General features: G+C 29.6%; 1 protein-coding gene across 1 annotated transcript in view; it reads left to right on the top strand.

Moving 5' to 3' along the window:
• The window catches only part of LOC111620001 (E3 ubiquitin-protein ligase RNF220-like), a 38672-nt gene extending 13082 nt beyond the window's left edge, over positions 1-25590 (top strand). Inside the window, exons 2-17 of the mRNA XM_023361841.1 lie at positions 2878-3310; positions 3731-3853; positions 8997-9594; positions 14441-14567; positions 14932-14974; positions 15430-15489; positions 16196-16238; positions 17231-17346; positions 22684-22762; positions 22837-22918; positions 22998-23066; positions 23183-23229; positions 23297-23336; positions 24685-24772; positions 24851-24925; positions 25153-25590. Coding sequence (XP_023217609.1) covers positions 3779-3853; positions 8997-9594; positions 14441-14567; positions 14932-14974; positions 15430-15489; positions 16196-16238; positions 17231-17346; positions 22684-22762; positions 22837-22918; positions 22998-23066; positions 23183-23229; positions 23297-23336; positions 24685-24772; positions 24851-24925; positions 25153-25224 — 1614 coding nt within the window. The 5' untranslated portion in view covers positions 2878-3310; positions 3731-3778 and the 3' untranslated portion in view covers positions 25225-25590. The remainder of the gene's footprint in view (positions 1-2877; positions 3311-3730; positions 3854-8996; positions 9595-14440; positions 14568-14931; positions 14975-15429; positions 15490-16195; positions 16239-17230; positions 17347-22683; positions 22763-22836; positions 22919-22997; positions 23067-23182; positions 23230-23296; positions 23337-24684; positions 24773-24850; positions 24926-25152) is intronic.
• The last annotated feature ends 1112 nt before the right edge of the window (positions 25591-26702 follow it).

Genomic DNA, 26702 nt, shown 5'->3' with positions numbered 1-26702 from the left:
AGAAGCTTGCCTCTTATAAGCGTATAATAAAAGAAAGAATGCATTTTATAACATAGAGAGACCAAAGTAAAAAAAAAGGAATGTTGGTAATTAGAGTAGATGTCATTGTTTGTATGAGAGGAGGTTCCTTCTTAGCTTGAAGGTACCTCTCCAAAAGACGGTTGAGTTACCACAATAACTTATCGGTGGCTGTCCACTAGGGTAGTTGTGGCTTCCTTATTGTTACAATACTGATGGACGTTGTCAGTGGAATGCGGAGAGTTTAATATCGGCGTTGGTACGCAGGATTTTAAAGGAATATTATTGAACAGGACAAGATACGAAAAAAGTAGTCATCTCCTGTATATCACGTGTTTTCCGTTGTTGTGGAAAGTCCACTTGACAGTAACTATGTCAGACTTTTTTTAATAATAATATTTATAAGTCAATATAGAGACGAGATGATTTGTTGCTTCTAGTTCCACATTCACTTTTAAGCACTTTCAAATATCCCAATGTTGATTCTGTAAGAATATTTATCAAAAATTATAAAGGATATTTTCGTAATTATCCTTAATTTGAGCTCGACTGATTAATAAAATAGTTGCTCCTTCGGTAAAAGGGAGAAGTCTATCAGTAACAGACTGAACAGTATATGAATAGACCTAGATCTACTCACATGTTTCTATATATCATCCTGTTCTTCTCTAAATCTTTGCTATTTTAATGTTAAATATGATTTTAAGTATTTATAAACATGGAAAATAATCTATTTATTAAGAAAAATGAACATTTTATGTTAAAAACAGAATAAACATTTATTATTACTAGTAAACAGATATTCTAATTAATTTAATATTTTATCAATTAAAAGTTATCTTAAATAATAAAATGAAGTAAATATTAATTCTGAAGTCGACTCAATGATATCCAGCGAATGTTTCCATAGCAATTGGTATGAATGAAAATTCTCTAGTCAATGATGTTATAATGTACTCTCCAAAAGCTGAATGGTTCCTATCGAGCGTAAGGGAAATCGCAGATGAGTTAAGTACCTATGCAATATTTAAGAACCGGATATATATCTTTATAATGACTAAAACGAATGGGGGAGAATCTGTCCAATAGAAAGAGAAGAAACAATCCCTTTCCATAGGAAAAAAAGGAAAGAACCAGACTCTTCAGTTTAGATCAATACAAAAATAGGATAGTTCGTTCCCCGAAGACGAATTTTACGATTGTTCACACATTGCTAGTCAATCGACGACTTCTATGGCTTTATAAAAGGTGCGATGTTATGAAAGGCATTGACGTGTTGTATTCTGACGTCCGTTGGGATAACGTAGTGCGGTGTTATAAGTCTCGAGTGGGCACTTGTGTCAAGTTGAACCGATCACAAACGATTTAAGTACACACGTGTCGATCGTACAGCGGCGTCTCTTCTTGATTTATATCTAGTGATTGTAAATGTTAAAATTTTTATACGATGACGGACGTTATATCACTTTACACTCGAAAAAATTGTCAAATATCTAACAAGTGCGAGTTGCTGATTCCTCCTCCAGAAACCGAGCATTTAATGGGCACAAAAGTAAAGAATTGTGATTAAATCGCTGCAAGGTATCGATTCTACACTAATATATGATTTAATAAATAACATGTATAGGGATATAAAGCGTTTAATTGGTAGGTTTTCCGGAGATTTCCGTAATAACAGACAACGCGCAGTTAGGATATCAAGAATGGAATGCGAAGATACGCTATTATTCAAATAGACATGTCACTGCGATTATGTCATCGTTATTAGATGACAAAACACGTTCAGTAGATAGGATTTTATTAATTTAACACATTATTCAACTCTCCTAGCGATTTTCCAAATTAAAAAAAAGTAAAAGGAAGACATCTCCGTAACAGGTAAACATCTACAGCTGCCAGATATATAAAAATTCTCAATCGAATTATCAATAATTATCCGAATTAAAGTAGAGAATGAATAATTGAAAATTAAATAATGGATTCTTCTTGGGATACGGGATAATTATCATATACAATCCTCACTCTTGTGAATTATTGATCTTTATTCTAATTACCGAGTGAAAAGTGCGAACCGGATAAAGGGGGAAAATATATCATTCAAAGAAAAGTGCCATTAATTCGTTTTTTCCCCTTCAAACATCGAAAAGGATAATTTAGTGTCCATTTTAATTAATCTCATCCGTTAAGATTAAATGGATGATACTTATAAAATTACGACTGTTAGAATCCTAAGTGTTTCTGATTGTAGCCAGACAACTTAGGAAATGATTTTGTCATTTGATATTAATTGAAGTTGCTTTACTGCATGTTAATGGCGAACATTTCCTTGTTTCACTTAAGATAACATCAATAAAATGCTGCCAGCGAAATACAACGTCAGAAAGGAGTAGACGTCGTATTTAAAGAGGTTTCTCTCATTAATCCTTTTGTTAATTAAGAGACACGTGTTGCTTGTTTAATTACTATTGTTTCGCCATTGAGTTATGACTTGTTTCACCGCTTATTTTTCTATTTAAAGTCATTGTTAACCCACTTATTAGTCCGAAAATCGTGTTTACAATTATTAGAAAATGTCAAAAATTTATCGACGAATACAAGATTAATTACGATTTGAATTTTTATGCTGAAAATTTCGTATATTTGTATACTAAATTCTTAGTTATTAATTCAAAATTAACCTTTAAATTTCGTGAATAATACAAGTTTATGAGTGCATAACTAAATCTTCGCTGTTTTAAAGTAATAATTTATTAAATTTATTTCGATTTTATAAAATATAATTAAAGTATTTCTAAGAAATTATTTGATAATATATTTTTTTTTCTTTCTTTCTTCTTCTTTTCTTTGTTTAAATCGTAGAAAGGAAAATCTGTAATAGAAGATACTATAGTCAATAAAGGAGGTAGGGGAAGAAGATAAAACTGAATATACAAGAATACGCAACTCAGGAGCTGTAGCGGGACATTCTGTGTTTGTGTCTCTTAATCGTTCCCCTAAAATTCTGTTTCCTTTTTGACTTTCCAACCGCCATTTGGACGTTGACAAAAGCCTAGTCTTGTCTGACACAGTTCCTCCAAAAGTTTACAATAATAGATGTCTTTCAATGGGACTACACAATAGGTGGTCGAACAGCCAATAGCCTTTCAGACAGAGATGTGGATTAAAACGAGGCTGCTGCCGATATTTTACGACATGTGCCGAGTTGGTCTACAGCGTGTTCGACTAGGGGGTAGTCACGTGGTGCGGATCGTCAAGTTACAACGAATATCATGCAATCAAGTGGACAATTGAGGTTAGACATCAGAACTTGTATTTAAATCTTACGTATTAAAATCACCCCGTTTTTACGTCACTTATGTAATAAGTTTTATTGTTCTCGATTATCTTTAAATGTTGTTTTTCCCTTACGTTTCTCTATATTTTTTAATTTCCCGCAGTAATGAGGCGGAAAATATGCTTGTCATTATCTAATATTCTTTAATTTAATATCTTTCTAAACAATTAGAAAGTGTGTTTATCCCGTTTCCAGTTCTATTTTTATTATATTTTTTACACTTAATAAACAATTTTGTACATTAATCAGCTTTAAAACTTAGTTTTCTACACGCTAAACCAGTATAAATGTATGCATTAATTAAGTAATAATTTAAAATTTAAATGTGTAATTTATACTCTTACATACTTTAATAGTTAGAAATTCTCAATTTTTCAGAATTAATCATATAAACTCGACTTTAACTTAAAAAAAAATAAGGAAACTATGTCAAGCCACGGAGATAGATTCAGGCCTAGGCCCGGGCTAATACCTGCTGCTTTTAAGTTTCCAACTTTTCAGGTAAGTTGATGGTTAATTTAGAAAATATTTAAATCTGTAATATAATTTTTTGCCTTTTTACTTTTATAACTTATCAAAATTTAGACGATAAACAAGCAGATAATTTTCGTATAATGTGGATATAATGGTGTTAATATATGATGTTCCCTTGTTCCCGAGATGTAGTGTAAGCTTAATGTTTAGTATGCTAACTGATATAACAATTGAGAAAATTTCTAGGGTATCCATAGATTAAGATATGGTAATTGCCATGTACGAATTTGCAATGGTAATGATGATAAGAGACAGATGTGTAGGCAATTTCGCCTCGACCATCCCCAACCCGTGCTATTTTATGGCTCTTTGTGGATTCGATTCTCGGACATTAGTGACAAGGTGAAAACTGTTGTTGCATAAGATCCCCCTGACAGTTAATAAACTTTGACACAGCTGTTGATGTCCCGTATAGCTAGAAGTGTTTGATAGGTACCTTATTCTGCACCTATTTATACTTTCACTTCTATTTAATATATGTTTTAGGCCCTATACTGATTTTTAGGATTTAAGGAACGATTTTAAGAAGAATTACGAAAGTTTCCTCTCCAAAATTTCTTGAATAAGTTTATTATTTGCTTATTTTACTGAAGGAGAACACTTAACTTGTGGACTCTTCGTCTCTTGCAGTACAGAGAAGTTCTAGTCGCGTGCACGTTGATGAAATCTCACCAATTTTTAGGTGTCTGTGCCTTAAAAAATCTAAATTTTCTTAATTAATATCATTAAAATAGTTGGAAAAATAATAAATAATTAATATAAGTTTCCTAATTTAAATTCTGTAATCAGAAATCGATAGGAGTTTACATTCATAAAATTAAATATTTAATATTATTTTAAGTTTAAATACATTTAAAAAAATTTAAATTAAGTTATTCTTTAAGTTTTAATTCTAATTATAAGGTTAATAAAAATTTCTTTTACTTAATTATAAAAATTTAAAGTATAAAACTTAATTAAAATGTAAAGCGCGAATNATCTCTAATTAATTTATATATTAATACAAATCTGCAATAAATTAATATTCTTTAAGTATAATTATAATATTTCCATATGCAAATTTTTTATTTTGTTTTATAAGAATTAAGTTAAAACACTTTTAATTTGAGTAGATAATCATTAAACTTTGATAATAATAAGCTAATTTGAATTAAATAATATAATTTATAAAGTTTTAATGACGATCTACACCGGAAATTATATATATTAATTAGTTTTTTAAATGGGATAATATAAAATAAATGAGATTTAATTCGGGAATTTGGAAAAAATAAGTGGATGAAACAACCCACTTTCATCACATTTCTTATTTAAAAGAAATTAATTTTTTTTGGAATTACTCCTTTTAAAAAAATTAATGAAAAGAATATTTTTCTGTGTAAGAAACGAGAATTTTGCAAGAAATTTATACTTAAATTATTCACTTAATAAGTTCACAAGCTTAAAAATGATCCTTAATTAGGCAATAAGTAAAGATTCTCTTATGGGATGAGTGAAGTTCATTTTTAAAATTAATTTCCTTTAAGAAACTGTTTAAACAATACAATGCTATCTAACGAAGAAACAAATTTAATTAAGACGTATTTGAAGGAGAATTTTGTAAAATTCAAGTTAATTTTCACCACTTTCTACTAATTATTATAAAAGAATGTCTTTTGTTTCTCCTTTTTAATCTAAGAAAATCAAAGTCGAATACGTGTTGAGAATTTCTAAATGCTTTCTTTAATATTTTATATCGTTCTGTGTATTAACTTCTTTAAAAATATCTTGAAGGATAATTAAGTATATATATTTTTTTATTTTTAATTTGATAAAAACGTTCTGATGCTTAGGAAAAAAGTTTCTTCTTCTTCATCTTCCTCCTCTTTTTGTTTTATATTAATACCTTAATAGCATTGTTTCCTCGATTTAAAATTACATATAAATGATAAGGAAATATATTTTAATATCTTTAAAACTTTATTTTAAAGTAGAAAGATATTACTTTTTTTATATTTTATACCTTTATCTTACATTACTTAATTAAGATTTAAAATATATATAAGTATCAAGAAGGTAGTTATATTTAGTAAGCGATTATAAAACTTTTAATTATTATAATTAAATTTATTTAATTTTTATTAATTTTATGTGAGGAAATGTGAGGTAAAATCTGTGAAATATAATTGAAAAAAAAATTAATTTTAAAGAAGTTTTAACTGTTAAAACTGTTGATTTTTCATTCTTAGTTCTGTTTTGTGTGAAATTCTTTTTATATTTTACACTAAAAATGTCTCAGAAACATTAAATTTAAAGATTAACTCTGATATATTTTAAATAATAAATTGATAAAAGTAATATAATAACTCCGTTTGTGTAAAAATTCTTGCATTACACACCAAAAATACCTCAGAAAAGTTTACTATAAATATAACTTTTATTTTAAATAATAAATTAATTAACTTTATATTATAATATATACATAATTCCCTGTATTGTAAGCCAGAAAAGCCGTAAAAAAAGTTAAATCATAAAGATACTGTAATTTCTATATAATTTAATAATTAAATAATATAACTGCACAATATATTTTATGTGAAAATTCTTACATTTCAAGTCCAAACATGTATCATAAACATTGAATTATAAAACTAATTTTTATATATTTTTAATAATAAACAGATAAAAGTAATACAAATAACTCTATAGTACATTTGATACTATATTTTAAGTTATATTTTTCACTTCATATCAAAAATCTGTCTCAGAAACGTTGAATATAAAGATAATAAATGGATAATTAATTCTATAAGTGTATTTTATGTGAAAATTCTTATATTTCACACCAAAAACGTCCTAGGAAAAGTGAATATACCGAATAATTTCTTATTTATTTTAAGTAATGAATGAATAAAAATAAGATAATTAACTCTATACTGTTTATTTTCGATAGTTTTAATTTATAGTTTGACTTTTTCTGTAATCAGTAGAAGACTTAATGAAAGTGATAGGCCTAAAGTCCACAAAGACATATGAACAATGATTATAAATTATCTGATAGGATTCATCTTTAATTTTTCAATCTTTGATTGCAAGGCGTTCTAATGATGCCTTGTAAGAAATAATCAATTAATTAATTGAGTTAGCAACCTTGCTAAATATAATGGCCTGAAAGTCAATGAGTATCGACTTTCAGAAAAAAAGAAGCCATCATGTTTTATTACAGGACGATTTTGATTTTTTTATATGCCCAAAGACATTAGAAAAAGTCAAAAAATATCAATTAACTGATATTTTTTACAGTAATCGCCATTTCTTTATCTATAATAATCGTTTGATCCTTGGAAAAAACAAGCGAAAAGTAAGTTTATTTGTTAAAAATAATTAAAAAAGTACAATTAAAACTGAAAGATTTTAAATTTAATAATCAATTGTGTGACGTTTACTTGTAATTATTACGTATTAATACGTCACACAATCGTTTACACGTGTTCGAAAAGATGCATTATTGCGTTTTAATTACGTCACAATTACAATTAAAATTCGATTGTTTAACAGATTATTACGTCATAGCGCGGCTTTGTGTTAAAGGAGATTTATTTGTTACATCATAAATGAGATTTTCTCTTGTTATAACAATCAGAAATCGAAAATATAACAATATAACTGTTGCAGACGATTTAAATAAATATGTTGATGTAGATAACATCAAACATAATGTATAATTGTCTTCTTTACACTAAACAATTGCAATTGTTTGGTGAAAAGAAGACAATTAAAGTGAGGTCTTGTTAAACGAAATTTTTATTTTAAATACTTTTAGCATTTTTAAATGTAATTAGATGATTGTTAATTAGTCTATGAATGCTAACACTTACAGAGATTATAATAATACACAAAATTGAAAAATATTCATTTAAAATTTCATTTTAAATTGCAGAAAGATCAGCCGTAAAATAATATCAGGATAAAGAGATTTTCTAATGCAATTTTTGATGCAAAAACTGTAATTATACCAATAATTATGATTTTTATCTATGTAATTTCTTCATTTCCAGAAGAATCATCTTCTTGTCCTCTTCCCCTTCTTCTTATCCTTTTCTTATTGTTTAAGTAAATCAGAATGCTGATGATGATGATGCCTCAAAATTAATTTTTATACTTATTGCATGTCAATAGTTTTATACATATTCAAAAATTTAGCATATTTTTCTTAAATAATTACCAAGATCGTTTGACTTGAACTGTATTGTCTTTTCTAATTGAGTTTTCTGTTAGAAAACCTTAACACATTCACATCTTCCAATTATAAAAGCAAGATTTATAAATTATTAACTTATTTCATAATTATTATTATTATTATTTTATTAAATAAAATACATATATATATTTAATNTAAAAATTAAAAAAAAAACTGCAATAAAGTAATTCACAGATAGTAGAAGTTGAGAAACACCGAAAGATAGAGCGAGAAAAAGTGATTTTAATTAAATTTAGAGAGTATAAAAGTTGTAAAACAATTAAAACGTCATTAAAAAAGTGTATTTAAGTACAGTACATGATGTGCCTACTGTAAATCATTAATTGTTTAAACTACGTTAGGAATAAATATACAGGGTGGCCCAAAAGTTAGTTAATAGATTTTTTACTACGGTTTTATACCAAAGAATATCGCTTAAGAACACTGTAAATTGTGCATTAAACATAAAAGATCTCATCTTAAACAATACAAAATTTGTCAGTAGAAACTACAATTAAGCTAATGGTTAACTAATTTTTTAGCCACCCTTATTATTATTATTTTAAAAATTTATTTCTTCTTTTTTCTAATTTATATAACTTGGAAGATTAAACGCGTCTTAAAATTTATATATAAAATATATTTATATCCGAAAATAAATTAAAAATTTGTATATATTTTAAATCGAAACAACCGTAAAATATTATAATACGTTATAAATTTATATTAATTATTGAAAAAAAACGAGTAAAACCATCAATATCTACGCTACAGAATCTGTTTTAGCTTAATAAAGTTAAAAAATCCTGTCAATTTTACGAAATTTTCATTGATAAAATGGTATTGTGACATAAATTTAGTAGGTGAATATATAGAAATTTCTCTTTGCAGGGTCTATGCGTCGGTGGTTTAGATAGTTCCGCTTACTTAGCTAGTACCATGGCATCGCCAGCTTTAATGGTACTAGCATCAACAGCAGCGGATAACCAATGCCAAAGAACATATTCGGCGGGTCAAGTACTAGATAAAGAATCGCCATTTTCCACTACATCCTTCTCGGGCCGTCCAATGTTTAGTCAGACGGATAGTTATCCGGCACCACTTTTGCCCGTCCATTATCCTCACGGATTGGACAGACAAGTAGGATTCCTCAATCCTACACCAGGAGGGGCCTTCAGGCCCCTATCCATGTCGGACGATAGAGGTTTTCACGGTTCGGCCTTCGTCCCCACACAATGCCTGAAATTAGAGCAGGCCACCGAATCTCAACACCTTGCAATTAGTTCGTGTTACCACAACAGCGAGACTACTACCTTTTTAAGCCCCCCTAGTAGTATCGGAAACACCACTTCTACTATCTCCTCTTTGGGACACTCTAAAGGGGAGTGCGGGCAGGAGAAGGATGTACAGGATCGTTTAACGGATACTCCTCTATCCGAAGCAGAATCTAATGATGGATCCATCCTTGGAGACTTCTCTAGTCTTAAAAGTAAGTAGTTTCTATCTGCTTTGTACAAATTCCTATCTTCGGGAATCTAAAAAATGTACATAATGACGGATGATATATATATATATATTTTTTTTGTTCCGGATGAGATGTCGAATCTTTGTATGGATCGTCGACATCTTTCTAATCTTTTTGTCAAGTTTATTGCTACTTTTAAGTTGTATTTTTTTAAAGAAGCGGTGCTTAAATCAGTTAGAAATTGTTTATTATTTAGTTATAGAATTATTACGAATGATGTTGTTTGTGGAGAGAAAATTAAGTTTTCTAAATTGTATAAAACAATGCATCCTTGTATATAATTTGATTACATATTTCAATATCATCGCGGGTTTCTCGTATTGAAAATTGAGCTGATCTAAAATTTTAATTTAATAAATTAATTAAAATTTCATCATACAATCGATTTATGTTTTATTTAAAATATAGAAAATAGTTTAATTTTTTCTAGAATTTAATTTTATTTATTCAGTGTTTTTCTAGAATGGATTATTACTTCAAATAAAATAAGTTTTCTTAAAGATTTTTAAAAAGAATTTCAGCCTTTTCTGGAAAATCTAATAGGCTATAATAGGCCTACTTTATATTTTATACAGTGTTAATTGTATAAGGTTAACTGCTTATCTTCTGTGTTCTGCACCCACACGAGTGAGATGTTTAAGCTAAGATGCGTGAAGATTTATCATAAAAGATACAATTTCTTATACACAAAATTGTTATATCATTATCCTTATATTTAAGGATACATTTTCATTTACATATAGAATCTACACCGCTTCACACAGGGAAACACGCGAAGCGGTTTAGATACCGTCACACTCTCAACATTAAAATAGCCATTATGTATGGATGATGGATTTAAAAATTGGCAAAATACAATATGGCGAATTGAAGTCACGCTTGTTCCCTGGAGGCTCAAGATAAAAGTTTACACGCGCGACAATACTTTGCTCAATTTGCGACAAGTCAAGCGATTGTAGAGTCCATCTTGCGTCGGGTAATAAACAACAACGTTTGAAAAACATCTCATTCATCACTAAGATTCGTAATACGGAGACTACAATGAAATGATCGGAATTTATTGTTTCCCAAATATCTCATCTGGAGCGTCAGAATGATTGATATCCTGGTATAGTAGGAGGAAATTTGTCAAGAATCTAGTGAGAGGGGAGATTTGGTCAGCGGCTGTTGTATAGCATTTCGTAAAATTCAAGCCACATATATTGGCGGTTTAGTTGTTGAGACCATTAGGATTTCTCTCAGCTTTAAGACCAAGTACAAATCACTATTTGATAAGGCCAACCTCCAGCAGCCATCTGCTTCAACAATAAGCATGCACAAGCGATAGCTAGGAGGCGGCTGGCGTTGATAGGGGAATGAAAAAAAAGGGAAGTAATCTGTACAAGAGGCACTTACCTGGTACAAACATCGATGTGCCCGGATCAAGGTGTCTTATAGGCCAAGCTTGTTGTATCAGGTAATGACATATTGCTCGATATAAAACCGTGCCCAGAATGACTTACAACTTACACTGATAAATGACTATTACATATATACTTCTGTTGTTTTGTTTCCTTAAACCGCCCGAACGAGATGAGAATTTTAAAAGTTGCCTTATATATATTTGGAATGTGTCATATTTTTTTTTTTCATGACTTTCCTTGATGCGCCAGATTTACAAGAATTTTACTTCTTCGTTTCTCGCGCCTTTAAATTACTTTAATTTTGATAAAGTTAAGTAGGATTTTATACAGTTATTAAATTTTATTTAGGTTCTATATCAGTTTAACTTCACTTTTGTATTGGATTATAACTGATTGATTCTAGACTTTTTTTATCAACATGATTGATTACACGAAATCTTCTCTTCCATGTACTGAAACTTGTAACTAGTTTGTATCAACATGGAAAGTAATCCAAATAGATTAACTTATCGAACTTGTATGAAAAGTTTCTTTGTTTTATGTTAAATTAAATTTAATTTTACATATTATTTTAAAACATATTTTAATCTGGAAACATTCTACACGCCAGCAAAGTGTATAATTACAGAGTTTAGTATACAAACCGCTATACTGTATTATAGTACGCACTCTACAAGATTAACTGGACAATCTTTATCAAATGATTTTCAAGTCATGTTAGTGGACAACAGAAGGTCTTTGACCTCAATGTACAATTGGTGGTTAGGGGAAACAGTGAGTAGGCTGGCTCAACACTTCTACTTGAATCGATTGATGATCCTGTTTGTCTTGATTACAAACCATAATGTACGATCCCACGCCACTTATCAATGGTTTGGTCACCAAATCAGATTGTACTCTTCCAAACTAAATCGCTTCTATTATCAAAACGAGTAGGGATTGTAAGACGACTTTTGGACTACTTCATTCTTTCAAGTTTCTTCTGCAATTCAAACGAATCCATTTGGTACGTGCCTTTCGAATGAAACATAAATTGTGAAGTGTTAACATTTACTTATAAACTACAAGCGATAATATTTAATTAAACGGGATTTTAACAGGTGTAGGTGTGGTAAAACTACGAGCTTTGTTTATGTATAAATGAATAGATACAGCTGCTTGTCAATTTGAATCTAAATCAAGTGATGACTTCTTATACAAGCAATTTGACCTTCTAGTAAAAAAAAATCGACGTTTTTTTTCACTTAAAACGTCTTCATTTAACTTTTTTTTCCACTTTTCACTTCATAAATATGTGTAACTTGCTCTAAAAACTCTAGAAACATTGCTTTATAACATATGGCAGAGAGAGATTTTTTTAATTCTCTTATTAAACACCGAAATAAAATCTGAGAAAAATGTCAAAGTATTAAATGTAATGAGACAGATAAGCAGATAAATATATAAAAAAAAATTATTTCCTATCTTTTTTTACTTCTATACAAAGTGGTTGGGTTTTAAAAAAGTAAAAACTGTGCTCATGGCATAATGCCCAGTTACATATCAAAAAGTACAAGTAGGCATCATTAAAAAAGAATTTATTTTTTTTTTAATTTTATATATATATATCTAATGTTCAAACAAATTACAGTCTAGATACTTTTCCTTTTCTATGCAGTGAAATGTGTTTTGTGACCTGTTTACAACGAAAAAAAGCCGTGGTTCCACGCTACGTTCCAACTATCATTTATATCGAAAGATTTTATCGAAAATGTAAACATCCAAGAATGTACTAAGTCTGACACTTTTTCTCACTTTTTAGCCATGCGGTATAAAAGGAAGATGATTATATTTATATACACACGATATATAAATATATTTATATACGATTTTCGCATCATTTTCCACGTCAGACACGATTTATTCTTTATTCCCTCTTCTTAAGAATACTTTTTCGGATTTTTGCCAAAAAAATATTTTCAAAAACTTATAAAATAAGTTCTGTAGTTGCGTATATACGAGAATTTGTCCTAGAAGTAAAGATAGATATTGGTTTCTTTTCCAAGGGAAGGGAATTTTATAAGAAAGGATGGAAAATGTACTTAAAATGGTTATCAATAAAAACGAATTGGAAGTGTGGAACAGGGCAGTTGGGCGATGACAGTGTGACAAGGCTATTAAGCGACACATATCAACAATAGGTGTAACCGGGGTGCTCATAGAAGTAGAACGTTTCCTCTCTCTAGGTGGTGGGACGGATCGCTAACCACTTTGATGCTGGCACTCACTTAGAAGTTAATATGTTTGGTACAGCAGATGTATGACGTCTAATACAATACGCATATATGGAGAAAAGTGTGGTGTGTACAGTCGCGAGGGTACAGTTAGTATATTACGTCGGTTATAATAGGCGTCGGTACAATGTTTGTCCTGGTCCTTCTCACAATAGCACCTTGTCGATAGTAGAGTCGATGATGGTTCTGGTGTTAGATTGATGGTGTCAAAACTCACTCAGACGTATCGGTCGACACAATCTCCGTTTTGTGGTGGAATTGGTGGAAAAAGTTAGGAGAACTACCACTCTCTCTCTCTCTCCCTTTGCCAATTGTAGACCAAGGTCGATCACAGATTTTAGTGATTCACGGATCACTGAATCGTTGCTAATATATCTTATTGAATGATCGTAATTCGTTTAATTGTTGTTAAAAGATATCTTCTTCCGGAATTTCCGTTTTTTAAGTACATAAATCGCCAATAATTCGAACAGATTAGGCACTTTTGAAGAGTTTAATATGTATAAAACATGACGTAATTTTAAAATTTTTACTCGCGAATGGAAAAAGAAAACCATTTGCATTATCGCATTTTCAAAAAGTAAAATTAAAAGCAATTATATTCATTAAAAAATAGAAAGAAGAAAAGATAAAACGCTGGCGAATTTTTTTTTGCAAAAATGGAAAACCATTTGAAAATATAAGGGATTCAATTCTCGACCAATGGATCAAATGGAACGGGGGCAGAACACTTTTATCAGATGACTTTCCCTCCAAACTCCCGCTCGCAAGGCAAAACAGCCTAGCAGATACTATAATGGATTGAAATCTCCGAATCTAATGTCAGAGAAGACAGTTGGGCTATCATTTTCCCATTAGTGGACAGACAATTAATATAGGTCAAGTAGCCTGACCACCGAAGATCCCATTATTGTCATTTTGTCTTTTCTATTTCTTCGGTTGTAGGATTTTTGGGTATTTAACGAAAACAACTTTCTTATCGTTTATCTAATCAAACACTACTTTTTTCCTTTGACTCCTTTCTTTCTAAATTCCAACATCCACGATAATAAACCGGATCTCTGAATTAAATCCTACATAAATTGAATTTCGACAAAGTTGTCCTTACCGTATTCTTTATAATTTTGTTTTCAGAAATTAAAAGAAAGATTCTGGTCGATGGCCAAATTCCATTTTGTCCAGTTTGTGGAATAACGCTGAGGTTACCAGAGTTGTCTACTCACTTTCAATTTGAAGTAGAAAGATTAACAAAAATTAGCAAGTGAGTTAAACTCGTTTTTATATTAAATATTCTTAGAAATGTATCAAAACTATTTTATTTTTATCCCTTTTATCTGAAAAGTTACGTGTCTACATAATTGGAGTTAATACAATTCGATGAGGTTGCGGTTATAAGCCATTGAAAAATATAGAATAAAAAGTATTTTTCATAAATAATTTAATGTTTTCTTAGGATTAAATAGATATATTTTCTATATTCATAAAAGTCTTGTTATGTTTAAAGCCATTATTTTAAAAGGGGGTGCATTGGGAATGCTTTAGACGTATTGTCTTTGAGCGTTATTTTTAATGCAAAATAATCCAATGGAATAAGTTTGTATACTTTTCCCTGTTTCTGTTAACAGAAATCTAAGTCAATCGTCTGAAGATGGATCTACATGCAATAGGGTAAGTCCTTCCCATCCATTAGTGAAATACAAAAAATTCCGGGAAAGGAAAAGTGTGGTTGGCCTTACCCAAACGTACTTGCAACTCCGCGTTAATCCTTTGGGCTGTTTTACGAAGTAATGGAAATGTCTGCATTGTATTGGTTGTTAATGTATGGTCCAAGTAAAGCCTTCGAACGTTTACTTCACTCTAAACACCATTTCCAATCTTCGAATGTTTTTGTGTATACTTCCCCTCTCGCTACTTCACCCCCATCTTCTGCCTTTCTCTCTCGAGTAATCCTCTTTTCCTGACCCGTTTAGTGATTTGAAACCATCACAATGGATATCGGGTGGCGAAAGTGGAACATTGATTTGATATTGCTTTTCCTTTCCTTCCTCTTTGGGCGTTTGTCACTCAAATGAAACTTAAACATATGATTAGACATCCGTAAAGTGTACTACTCTGATTTGTAGACGGGATCACCCGCTGTTTGTAGGAGGAAAGAGGATGAAAAACCAGAAACCAGATGGGAGGTAAGTTTTATTTTTACTTAAAAAAATAATCTTTTAAATTTTTTTTAAAAATAATCCCAAATTCATGTTAATGAGTAAATAAGGCAACTATGAGGATCAATTTTGCTTATATTTAAACTTAAATAACATAAAGTGAGAGGTTAAAAGCTCAGTTAAAAGAGTCTCATACATGCTAAGACGTTTATCTTCATATATTTCACGAATTCATTGATCTATTAAAAAAATTATATTATAAATTTGCCAATTAAACAAGATTAATTTAAATTTTCGCCCTTAAGAAATAGCTACATTTTAAAATGTTATAGAAAAAATTAGGCAAATTATCTTAAAAAATTCTCCCGTGCATCCACATCGTTGAAAAAACAACTATAAAACATTTTAAAGAGCTTAAAAGAAGGGTAATAACTAAATTTCTTGTGGAAAGAGAGAAAAAAATCTGACCAAAATCATTGAATGGAAAGGAGAAAAACAGTAATCGCTTTTCTCAATGAATCCCGGTAACGTTTTATTGAAACTGCATTAAGCTTGTTGCTAGTTTTTCTTCGTTGCTAAAAGGCACGGGTTAATTAAAGAATGAAGTGGCCTTAATACGATCTGCTGCAAATTCCGGCTGACATGACCGTACCTGTCAACAACACGCATATCAAATCTTTCTCATTCATTGCTCTTGCAAAAAGGGAAAAAATGTTCTCTTTCTCTTTTGCAGACCTACCAACGAGTCAAGTCAAACAGACAGAACCGCTTGAGTGGTAAGTATTATTTCCATCACTTTGGTCTCCAATCTTCCGTATTTACATTCAAATTGATAGGAAACCGATGTGCCCCATCTTCCCCCTACTTTTTTCCCTCCCTTATTATTTCTCTCTTTCTTTTTCCCTTCCCTTCCGCTGCAGTTAAACTGATGTAAATTGAATTCCGTTGGATGTTAATGTGTTAGCTGAACAGTGAATCTAAAATGAAAATGTTTATAGATTATACTCGAGAATAAATGAATTCAATCAAATAACTCATTATGTCATTTCTCCATAAAGGAAAAATTTGCTCTTCCAATCTTCGACCTTTTCTTCGCAACTTCTCTTTTTACTTTTAATTACAGAATTAAGTTCCAACAAATTTATTCCCTTTTTAAATATAATTTATTCGATTTTCTTAATCTTTAATATAAGTCGAAATTCACAATTTGCTTAATAAATAGGGAGTATCGTATTGAAATTCTTCTATATTAATCCGCTGTTAGGTGCCGTATAAATTTATTAAAAATGAAAATAAAGCGTTATGCTCTATATTTTAATTAATTTTTATTGCACATTAATGAAAAATTGTAGAATACAGTGCCAAATCTATGTAGTGAAATTTCTTATCTACGCTTCAATTTTGCTAGAGTTGAACAGGATTTATATGGCTTGTACGGGATAAAATTAATAAATGCAACACAGAAAGACTGGGAAGCTTTAAAATTTTTAAATATATGAAATATTTAAGATATAATAAACGTTTTTCGATACACAAAATTCTTAAAAGGAAGTTTAAAAAGCGAAAATATAGCGAGTATCAGCTTCATGATCAGAAGAATAATTCAATCCCTGCCAATACATTGCTTAAATATTATTAAATTCTGTTTCTCATACACTAAATTCTGATAAAATGCCTCTTCGATTTGTTTCCTTGTCTATTTACATAGGTCTAGTAAAATATTTATTATTTTAATTGTAAAAATGAGTATATTTTGTTTATATTTAAGCTCGAGCTTGCAATAATAAGAAAAAGAAGATGAACGATGACGTACCGTGTCCAGTTTGCAATGTTCCTCGTTTGCCTATGGATATGTCCGAACATATGCCCATATGCAACCGCAAAGTAAGTATTTTTCTGTATTTAAATTGACTTATTAACTGAAAAACTCCAAGATTTGTATCATAATCGGTTAAAAATGCAATTAAAATAAATTTTATTAAGGTTAACCAACATTTTCTTGTTTTCTTTTTGTTTATTTAATTCATTTTTTAAAGTTCATTTTCGTTTTTATTTGTTAAATTTGTTTAATGTGAACCTTAATACGAGATTCTCTGAATGAAAAATCGAGAAGAAAATCTTTAGAAATTTAAATATTATACCGTTTATTGCCATTAACGAGCAAAATCAGGAGGATAAAGGGAGAAAATGTGCATGACGTGTTCCTTCTCCGCTTTCAAATGAATCAACATTTATTCAAATCGATTGAGTCGTTCCGGGGGAGCGTCGGTATAGCACCATACTGCTATTTAAGATCATAGGGCAACTGAAAACAACCTGCTACACGTGACCTTTTTTATGACTAATATGTAACCAAATTCAACTTTTCACAAACGTTCTACACATTCTACACTGTTCACAAGCCTAATAACTAGCTTAATTCACGATTAGCTGCTAAACTAGGCCCGTATAAACGTGTAAATTTAATGGAAAATGATTCTACAAACGTGTAAAATGAGGCTTATACCTGTTATTTTTATATATATATAAATTGTTTGAATCATGACATCCAATTGTATAAATGTTCTGTCCGGTAATCAGCCGAGCAGAACCGAATTGGAAAAGATGTCAGAAGACGTATGTTTCCATCGATAATACTCTTCACAACAAAACGATGCGGTCTCTGAACAAAATTGATTTATAGAGCACATCCTTGACATGTGCAAGAGGATGTCAATCTGTCGCCGAAGACATCCAGACATCGGCGACCACCTCCTTTATTCCTAACTTCCTGTAATGGCTTCCTTCTTCAGACAGATCATCGCTCAAAATATCTACGAACTCTGCCAAGGTAGAGTGGATATTGCACTCAACTTTTTTGAATAGAGAAACTTCTCGATCATGCAGTGCCGCATTATAATGCGCATTTAAGTAAACAGTATAAATATTTCTTATAACTCGAATTTCAAACGTATTTTTGATTTCCTAATCTACATATTTAGAGTAAGGATCGTCTTTCCTTTACATAGATGCAGGTCGCGATCTTCAATGACTGTCAGCATAATAATCACACTTAAGTCGGATGACTGGATAATCCGACTTATGAACCGTGAGTAAGAAGGATAATAAGTTGGGGAGTGTTGGGCAAACGTATTTTCTATGTCAAAAGCTGTAAACTACAGTAAAATTATTCTGTTGATTGGTACCAGTAGCGTGTATTGTTAACCACTTCTTAATGTATGACGTGCATCAAGATAGTCAAGTGTGAAAGCATTAATTCTGTTTCATTGTTTAAAGTTATATTTTGCATATAGAAATGATTCGTTGTTAACTTACTATTGAAAGTTACAATTCTAAAATCAAGAAGCAAGCTCAATATAATCAAAAATATTTTGCCAATTCTTTAAGCAGAACTGGCAAAAGAAGTTAATTGAGATCAATAGCGACATTAGAGGGGGCCTGAATTAGAACGTGTAAACCTACATCTCCCCTGTACCATTGTGCGTTTGTCCTGTACACTATTGCCGTGGATAAAGAGTAAACTCTTAGATATTGTACTGCACATACACGTGTGTAGATGCTTTTGTCACATTCAAATCTTTTTTCCTGTAATTATTTGATTTTTTTCTTTCTTCATTTATTTACAAAGATAAGGAGGCCTTAGCCTTTTGGTTTTCTCTGGTTACGCTACTGATTGAGATAGTGATAACATGAATGGATTCGAATTTGAAAATACGAGATATCAATTAAATAAATCATTAAATAGAAAAAAGAATTATCAATTGTCTACCTTGCTGTATTCTTGAAATTTTCTTGATTGAAAGAAATGTATATTTAAATATTCGAATTAATTCGCCCCAGAAAAGTAAGAATAAAACGAGAAAGTGTAGCGTATTTATTAGCAATTATTGCAAACAAATTGTATACTTTATGATATTCTAAGAAATGATAACGAAAACAATGCACTTTACTCCTTACGTTATACATGTATGTGTATATATTATCTATAGGCATAATAATGCACTCTGTATCATAATACAGGGTTCTTAAAAATATTTTAACACTTATATGGAGAAAGTGCATTTTGGTAGGGCTTTTTTTTTGAGGACTTCAAAATCGAGTCCTGACTTCATGCACGTGATATAGAATCACACGCAGGACAATTTCGTAACAAGTTATGTCAACATTAGTGTTAACATCTCATAGATAAATCGTATAATTTATACATATTCATTGTTTTAATAAGGCCAAGCAATAAGACATGCTGCATTTAACTGATAGATGGCTATATTAAAGTACTGTATTACATAATGTATTCATTTATTACATTAACATTCATTCTGTTAATTCGATTATTTAGTTAATAGAATAGGCCTAATGTTTATATAGTACTATAGAGCCTATAAAAGACCTTATTATAGGAATACTCATATAAAAAGTTTCTGACTATGGCCGTTATTCGCAACCAGAGTTAGAACAAATTAACCAATTAACATTTACTTTACTTTTAATACATGAGCGCATATTGGTTAACTTCTAACTCTTGATTCTTAGTTGTGAATACAAGTACTGGATCTAAAATATTGTAGTTAATCCGGAGATTTTTATATGTACAGTACGTTCCTATAATTTGATAATTCGCGAAGTAAAAATTTCGTGTTTAGTGAAATAAAAATGAAATTTAATATAAATAAGATGTACTAAACATATATTTAGAGTATATTTTTATACGAAATCGACTCGAAGCAAAAGTTTAAAGAATTTTTCATATTTAAACCTCCTAGAATATTATAGTTATCGGCCTACATATTAATAAATACAGTCGAATCTCCAATAACGGCCATTTTTTACGTTCCGACGGTCGCCTTTGTTTATAGATTTGACTGTATTTATTTTTAAAAATTAAATATTTCAGTATTGCTTCTTATACAAATTATAAGTTATGCAAATTGTTTTAACATATTCTTTTAATGTCAGAGTCAACTAAAACNTTATGACAGAAAATATTTTTTAGCGTTTATATAAAGCTCGTTAAACTTATTATAAACACACTATTCTATAAATTTAAATAAGATATTAACAAGAAATTATCAAAGATATGCTAATTATTTTACTATTTCATTAATTCACTGTTTATTTTTTTATGAAATTAAATAAATATTAACCTATAATTTATATAAAAATTATTAGGCCTACAATGTTTTTAAAAGTTTTTTAACTAGATAAAAACAGGAGCAAATTCTGTAATAAGATCAAGACTTAATTATAAATAAAACGTATTAAGAGACTTCATTTGTCTCAATTTGAATTAGAAAAACCAGAAATTGCTACGAAGAAACGAAATTTGTAGTCTTTTAAGTTATCCGATGTTATCAAATGGCTGACATTTAAAAAATAGGCCCGGGTAACATTATCTAAAATTCAATTTTTAAGCAGTTTTTGTTCAGTCTTCTTTCCTAATTTGTATACAAGCTTCTAATTCTAAACAATTTCCAACCATAAATTGTAGCTGTAATTTTATATTATTTTAATATAAATTTATATTTTTAGTAACAGAACTATAATTATTTATATTTTAATTAATCAAAACATAAATATTCAATTTGATAAGTAGCTACACATTTAAATACAGTATAGAGATTTACAAAACAAAAATTTATCCTGTTTAATACGTCATCAAAGTTTTAAATTTATATTTATAGAGGTCAGAATAAAAATATTTGATGAATATTTAAAAATTTGATAGGCCTATGAAATTTATATCATAAAATAAAATTAGAGAGTTAATGCTTAGAATTTATAATTTAAGCTTCTCATTCATATCTATGAGATTCAAAATTTAGTAAAACTATTGAGGTCAATTAGGTTTGAATCAAATAAATAGGGCTTAGACTTGTGTCTAAGTCCAGCTCTGTTAATATAACAGACTCTTCTTCTCACCAAATGATACATTAAAAATGTGAGGCCCTAGATATACATTCATAACGCGAGGCCCTTGTTTAGTTTACATATAAATTCGACCTGAGATTGATATGTATTTCCTTTCTAATGTTTATTACTAAAAAAAAATTATTTTAAAAAGTTTATATTGTATAGGCCTATAGATAATTGTATTTTTAATATAACCTATATAATTTTATACATAAAATATAATAATTTTGCAGCAAAATTTTGAAAATTTGATAGAACAACGTCCATTTTAGCGTATTCTTTGAATCGGTGGGAAGATTTCTCCGATAATAGTTTAGATGTACTGTACGGGACGTCATAAAGCCCAGAAGGATAAACAGGGAAAGGACAGGCTCCATAAAATCATAAATCTAACAGAAGTGAATTTGTAAATTAGCCATACATTAACGCGCTCGGTTTAAAATTTATATTCTTTTGATATTAGGCCCTATATTTGATGTAATATTTTAATTTATTAGATCTCTTGTAAAATAGAAAATATTTCAGTTTTAATTATATTTAACAACGCCCTTATATTAACTTTAACTTTGATTTTATAAAATGTAATGATCTTATCGCAAATACATTAATAAGATCATTTATAGGAGGTCTCAGCAGAAATTTGTTATAAAGTATTCACTTCATTAAACTTTTTATGTATTTATAAAACCTTTTATTTTCTGAAAATATAATACAGTTATTAACGCTATTTTTTTTACTACTGGGATATTAAACATGTAAGTTTATGGGTCGCTGATAGGCCTATGTATCTTTCTAAATAATGAATCTAATAAGCAAATACAATGCAATTTGGCTTATTTTTTCAAACTATTTTCCACATAAATTGCGTTTCTTTTAGAAGAATTTTAGGCTTTTACAATAAAATGAAATAGTTGAACGTTTATACATCCGAGTCTAACGTTTACAATGCAAAACAATAGTTCTTAGTTTAAGAAGCAAGAACAATAATATCTAAAAATGCAAATATGTTCAATAAGGAGGAGAATTTCCATATTTCGTTTTATCGAAATAAAAAATTCGCCTTATTAAAATTTACTCTATACGTTTGGCATCTTTACCCAATGCATTCTCATAACAAATATAAGTTCTCGCCTATCAATATAAACAGGAAATATTTGCGAAAGAATTTTCCTTTCAAAATCAAAAAATGACTGCTAAAAATTTATTTTCTTGAATCGTGACATTAAATTTATTATATTTTCTATAATTTATAGAGAAATTTGAATATTACATTAAAATATTTACAGTATATTTATTTATTTATTTATACAGAATGAAGAAAATATGGATGTGGAGAGCACTGATTACGATTGGTCTGATTCTAGACGCTTAAACATCTCCGAAATGAACGGTAAAAATTTTAAAATAATTTTACAGTATATTTATTAATTTTAAATTTTAAAAATTTAAATTTTCTTGACGTAGATAAAGGACAAACCAATCAAGACGACGATAGCCAAGATTTAAACGTTGATTGCGACGATACCGCCACTTACGGTCAACCACAGCATCCTTTTAATTTTTTAATATTTTAGCGAATATTTTTTAAATGAATTATATTATTTTAATTCCTTAATAATAGTTAGATATACGGAAGCTGACGTAGTATCGGCTGAAAGAGAAGAAGAAAGGGAAGTTAATAAAACGACTCAAAAGTAAGTTAAAAGACGATAGATGGAAGCACTATCACATTTAATTCGCATTATATGAAAAATAATATTAATAATATATAAGTCACGTGTTTACTAAAGAAATAATTAAATGTTTACAGAAATGGCTCCACCGCAAATGACTTGTCCACTTGGAATAATAACGAAGGTAGACTTATTATTAAATATATTTATATTATAGAATAATTAATTTAATTTAATTTTCTTACTTTTAGCTCAAGAAATAAGTAGTACGACCGCAGCTACTGACCAAAGGTAGGCTAAATATAGTTATTTTCTAATTTTGCATAGTTTATAAAGTTATATAATACTTATCTTCTATAATATCATTTATATTCGAGTGTTTATCGGTCGTTTATTCAAGTATTTCTCCATACTTAAGCTAATAATGTTAAAGATAAAATCTTATATGGAACTTGTGAGAGAAATCTTGTCCGGGAGGTGAGAAAATGAGATAGCGCCCGGGCCATACTTCCTCTAAAATTATATAAAATATATGAATAAAATAAATAAAAACAGATTTTTTTACCTTGTCAAAGTAAAAATTCATTTATATAACAAAGTATAATTCAAATGTGTATAGAAGTTTAATTTTGAGGGCCTCCGTTCCGAGGCATATTAATTAAATGGCCTGTAAAAATTTAAAGAAGCAATAAAAATCGGGCCCAAATAGCGCCCGATTTTTATTGTTTCTTTAAATTTTTTATATATGAGGAATTCTGGAAATTATCTTTTGATGGCATCTTTATCACTTCGTTTATGCAATTAATTACTATGATAACTAGATTACTGTGTTTCTAGGAGAAAAAAGATTTTTACATCAGTTTTGGCGTAACATTTATTCATTTCTGTCTATATAATCACATAGGCCGATCCCAAACGGCATCACATATGAAAGATAACACGGTATAAATGATATTATAAAAAAATCATTTTAAAATCTCCTACTCGTATCTTTATTTTTAGTTAATTCGTTTATATTTATAATTGGAAGCTGATACACAAACCTTACAGATTTGATAATTTCTCGTATATACATAATTTCTTTTATTTAACTTGTTTGAAAACTATTGTCATAAATTTCTTATCTAGCTTTGTTTATATAATTTGTTGTAGATACATATAGAAACCTTTAATAGGCCTACACATTCAGCTTTGGAAAATATTTGTTTGAAATAAATAAGAAATTAAAAGTGTAGACTTTATTTATTTATTTTTACAATTGAATTAGCGGGCCTACAACCGCTGATTGTAGGCCCGTTTATAGGTCCATTTTAGGCTGTAGTATTGATTTTTTGTGCTTAATTTTGTTACAGACCGCGATTTTCCTTAATTTAAATTACTCTGTAGACGAGAAAGTTAAAATTATTCTATTTAAAATATAATAAAAGTTTCTACGTGTAAATGTAACTCTTAAAGAATGATGCAAGTTCGTTGTTTAACTGCTTAAGGTTTCTTAAGCAATTTCCAATTTTTCAGTTTCTTAACTTACTTAAGAAATTGGAATAGTTTTATTTTACAAGTTCATTATTAAATTATCGCAGGATCAATTTTAAAATTGATAATATGTAATCAGACGGTGTAAAAATGATTTTCCTTATAGAACTTCAGATTGCGAAGATATCAAAGTAAACTGTACAGAAATAGATCTCCAAAAGATTGACGAAACTCTAAGATGTTTCGTATGCATGGTAAGATATTTTAATATTATATCTAAACATTTCTAAATATACTTTTTTAACGATTAAATCGGATTATCTGTTTGTCAGGAAATGTATACCAAACCGGTGGTATCCGTTTGCTGTTGGCACGTCCACTGCGAAGAATGTTGGTTGAAAACATTGGTAGGTGTAAATCGTTTATAAAATATAATTTGAAATTTGAAATTTAATCATTTCGTCTCAGATAAAATTTTATTGCAAGATGATATCCTCTTTTCTCTTAACGCGTGTTTATTATATTCAATTGGTAGAGTATTGTCGAGCTAGCTAACGATAAAGTATCAAGTGATAAATTATGCTTCTAGATAAAGTCAAGGTTTGTCAGTTTTTCTTCTTTTTTACTTTATTAGGGTATGAAGAAACTGTGTCCGCAATGCAGTGGTATAACAGGTGTTAGAGACTTGCGCCGAATCTATCTTTAGTATTGTAACGTTCTCCTAACATAAAAAGTGATTGTATAGATTTGCGTCTTTGTACAGTTATGTAAATGGTGTTGATAATTTCAGGAATAAAGTTTAGAAAGATGTACAGTGACAAAAAGAGTAGGAAAATAGTTGTTTTTCTTGCCCCCGAAACGAATGTTACTTCGGAATTAGTGCTGTTGTTTACTTTTACTTAAACTTTATCCACCAGTTGAAAGTATCGCTCCCACTTCACACCGATGCTTATAAGTCGAGTTTTATCGTGGAATTTTCTTTCAAACTAAGCTTTCCGTATAAGTTTTTCCGGAATAGTAACTACCGCGTGGAATATCCAACAATCCCTACCATTAAAGCTCAATCATTCGTGAACAATTGTTCCACCTTTTTTCACGCATTGCGGAAAAAATCTGTAGATGGAGTTTATTGCGTAGTAAAATCAAAGCCGCGATTATATCGCCATTGAATTTCTCTTCAGTCTGCTACGATATTAAAATACTGTATTTCCTACACATTAAATAGCGACTTCTCAATCTTCTAGTCGGATCCCATCGTAGAGAAAGAAGAAGAAGAAAAAAAGAACACATAAAAACCATGTCGTTTTATTATATAATAAAATATGTCGTTTCTGAAGTGCAGACTGAGCAGAAGGAAAAGTAGCGTTGATGTGAAAATATAGAAATCAAGGCAATTTTGTTTGTCACCGACTAAAAATTACCATCCTATAAAACACCTATTATTATCGAAAGCAAGGTTGGGAAGTGCAAACATAATCCGACCTGTCATGTCCCAATGTATTATCTGACTCAATACACCTTCCATTTTTACTCCCGAATGCGTTGAAGATTTTTTATGTCCCATGCTGTTTATTCGGCTATTTAAACAGCTTTCTTCCCCCTTCTCCATCTCTTCTGATGAGATAATACGCGTTAAACCTCGGACAATAATCTGCCTCTTGTAAATTATATAAACCGAGTAATTCTAATTTTTATTGAATTTTTTTCAAGCGAAATTCGTAATCCTTAATAAGGTTTTACCGCGGTGTCGAATAAAAAGACCCCAGGGCCACATCCTTTTTTTTAAAAAAAACGTTTCAAACGACACTCCAGAGATTTGCCATTTAAAAAACAATCTGTTTGATAACATCAAATGATAATTTTAATAAAATCGTTTATTTTGCAGTCGTAGAAAATTGTCTAAAAATTTATAATTTTTNTCTCCATCAAAAAGTATAGGACTTAATTCTTGGCATAACAAAGAGACTTTTTGAAGTATTTAAAAAATCAATATAAATCAACAAAATATTAGAACTTTAAAACTGAAAAATTGGTCCTGCAGATAATTTTCCGTCACTTTCATTTTGATAACTTTTTTCTTGTTATTTGAAATTTGCAATTTTATCAATTTTCAAATTTTATTTAAATTTTATATTTTATTAGGTATGTTGTAAGATCTATCAGAATTTCAAATAGTTAATTTCA

The sequence above is a fragment of the Centruroides sculpturatus genome, unplaced genomic scaffold, assembly GCF_000671375.1.
Source record: "Centruroides sculpturatus isolate CEXI.00-Female unplaced genomic scaffold, Cexi_2.0 scaffold12, whole genome shotgun sequence".
Taxonomy (NCBI): domain Eukaryota; kingdom Metazoa; phylum Arthropoda; class Arachnida; order Scorpiones; family Buthidae; genus Centruroides; species Centruroides sculpturatus.
The sequence above is the reverse complement of the archived record's forward strand: the minus strand, read 5'-3'. Positions and strand labels throughout refer to the sequence as shown.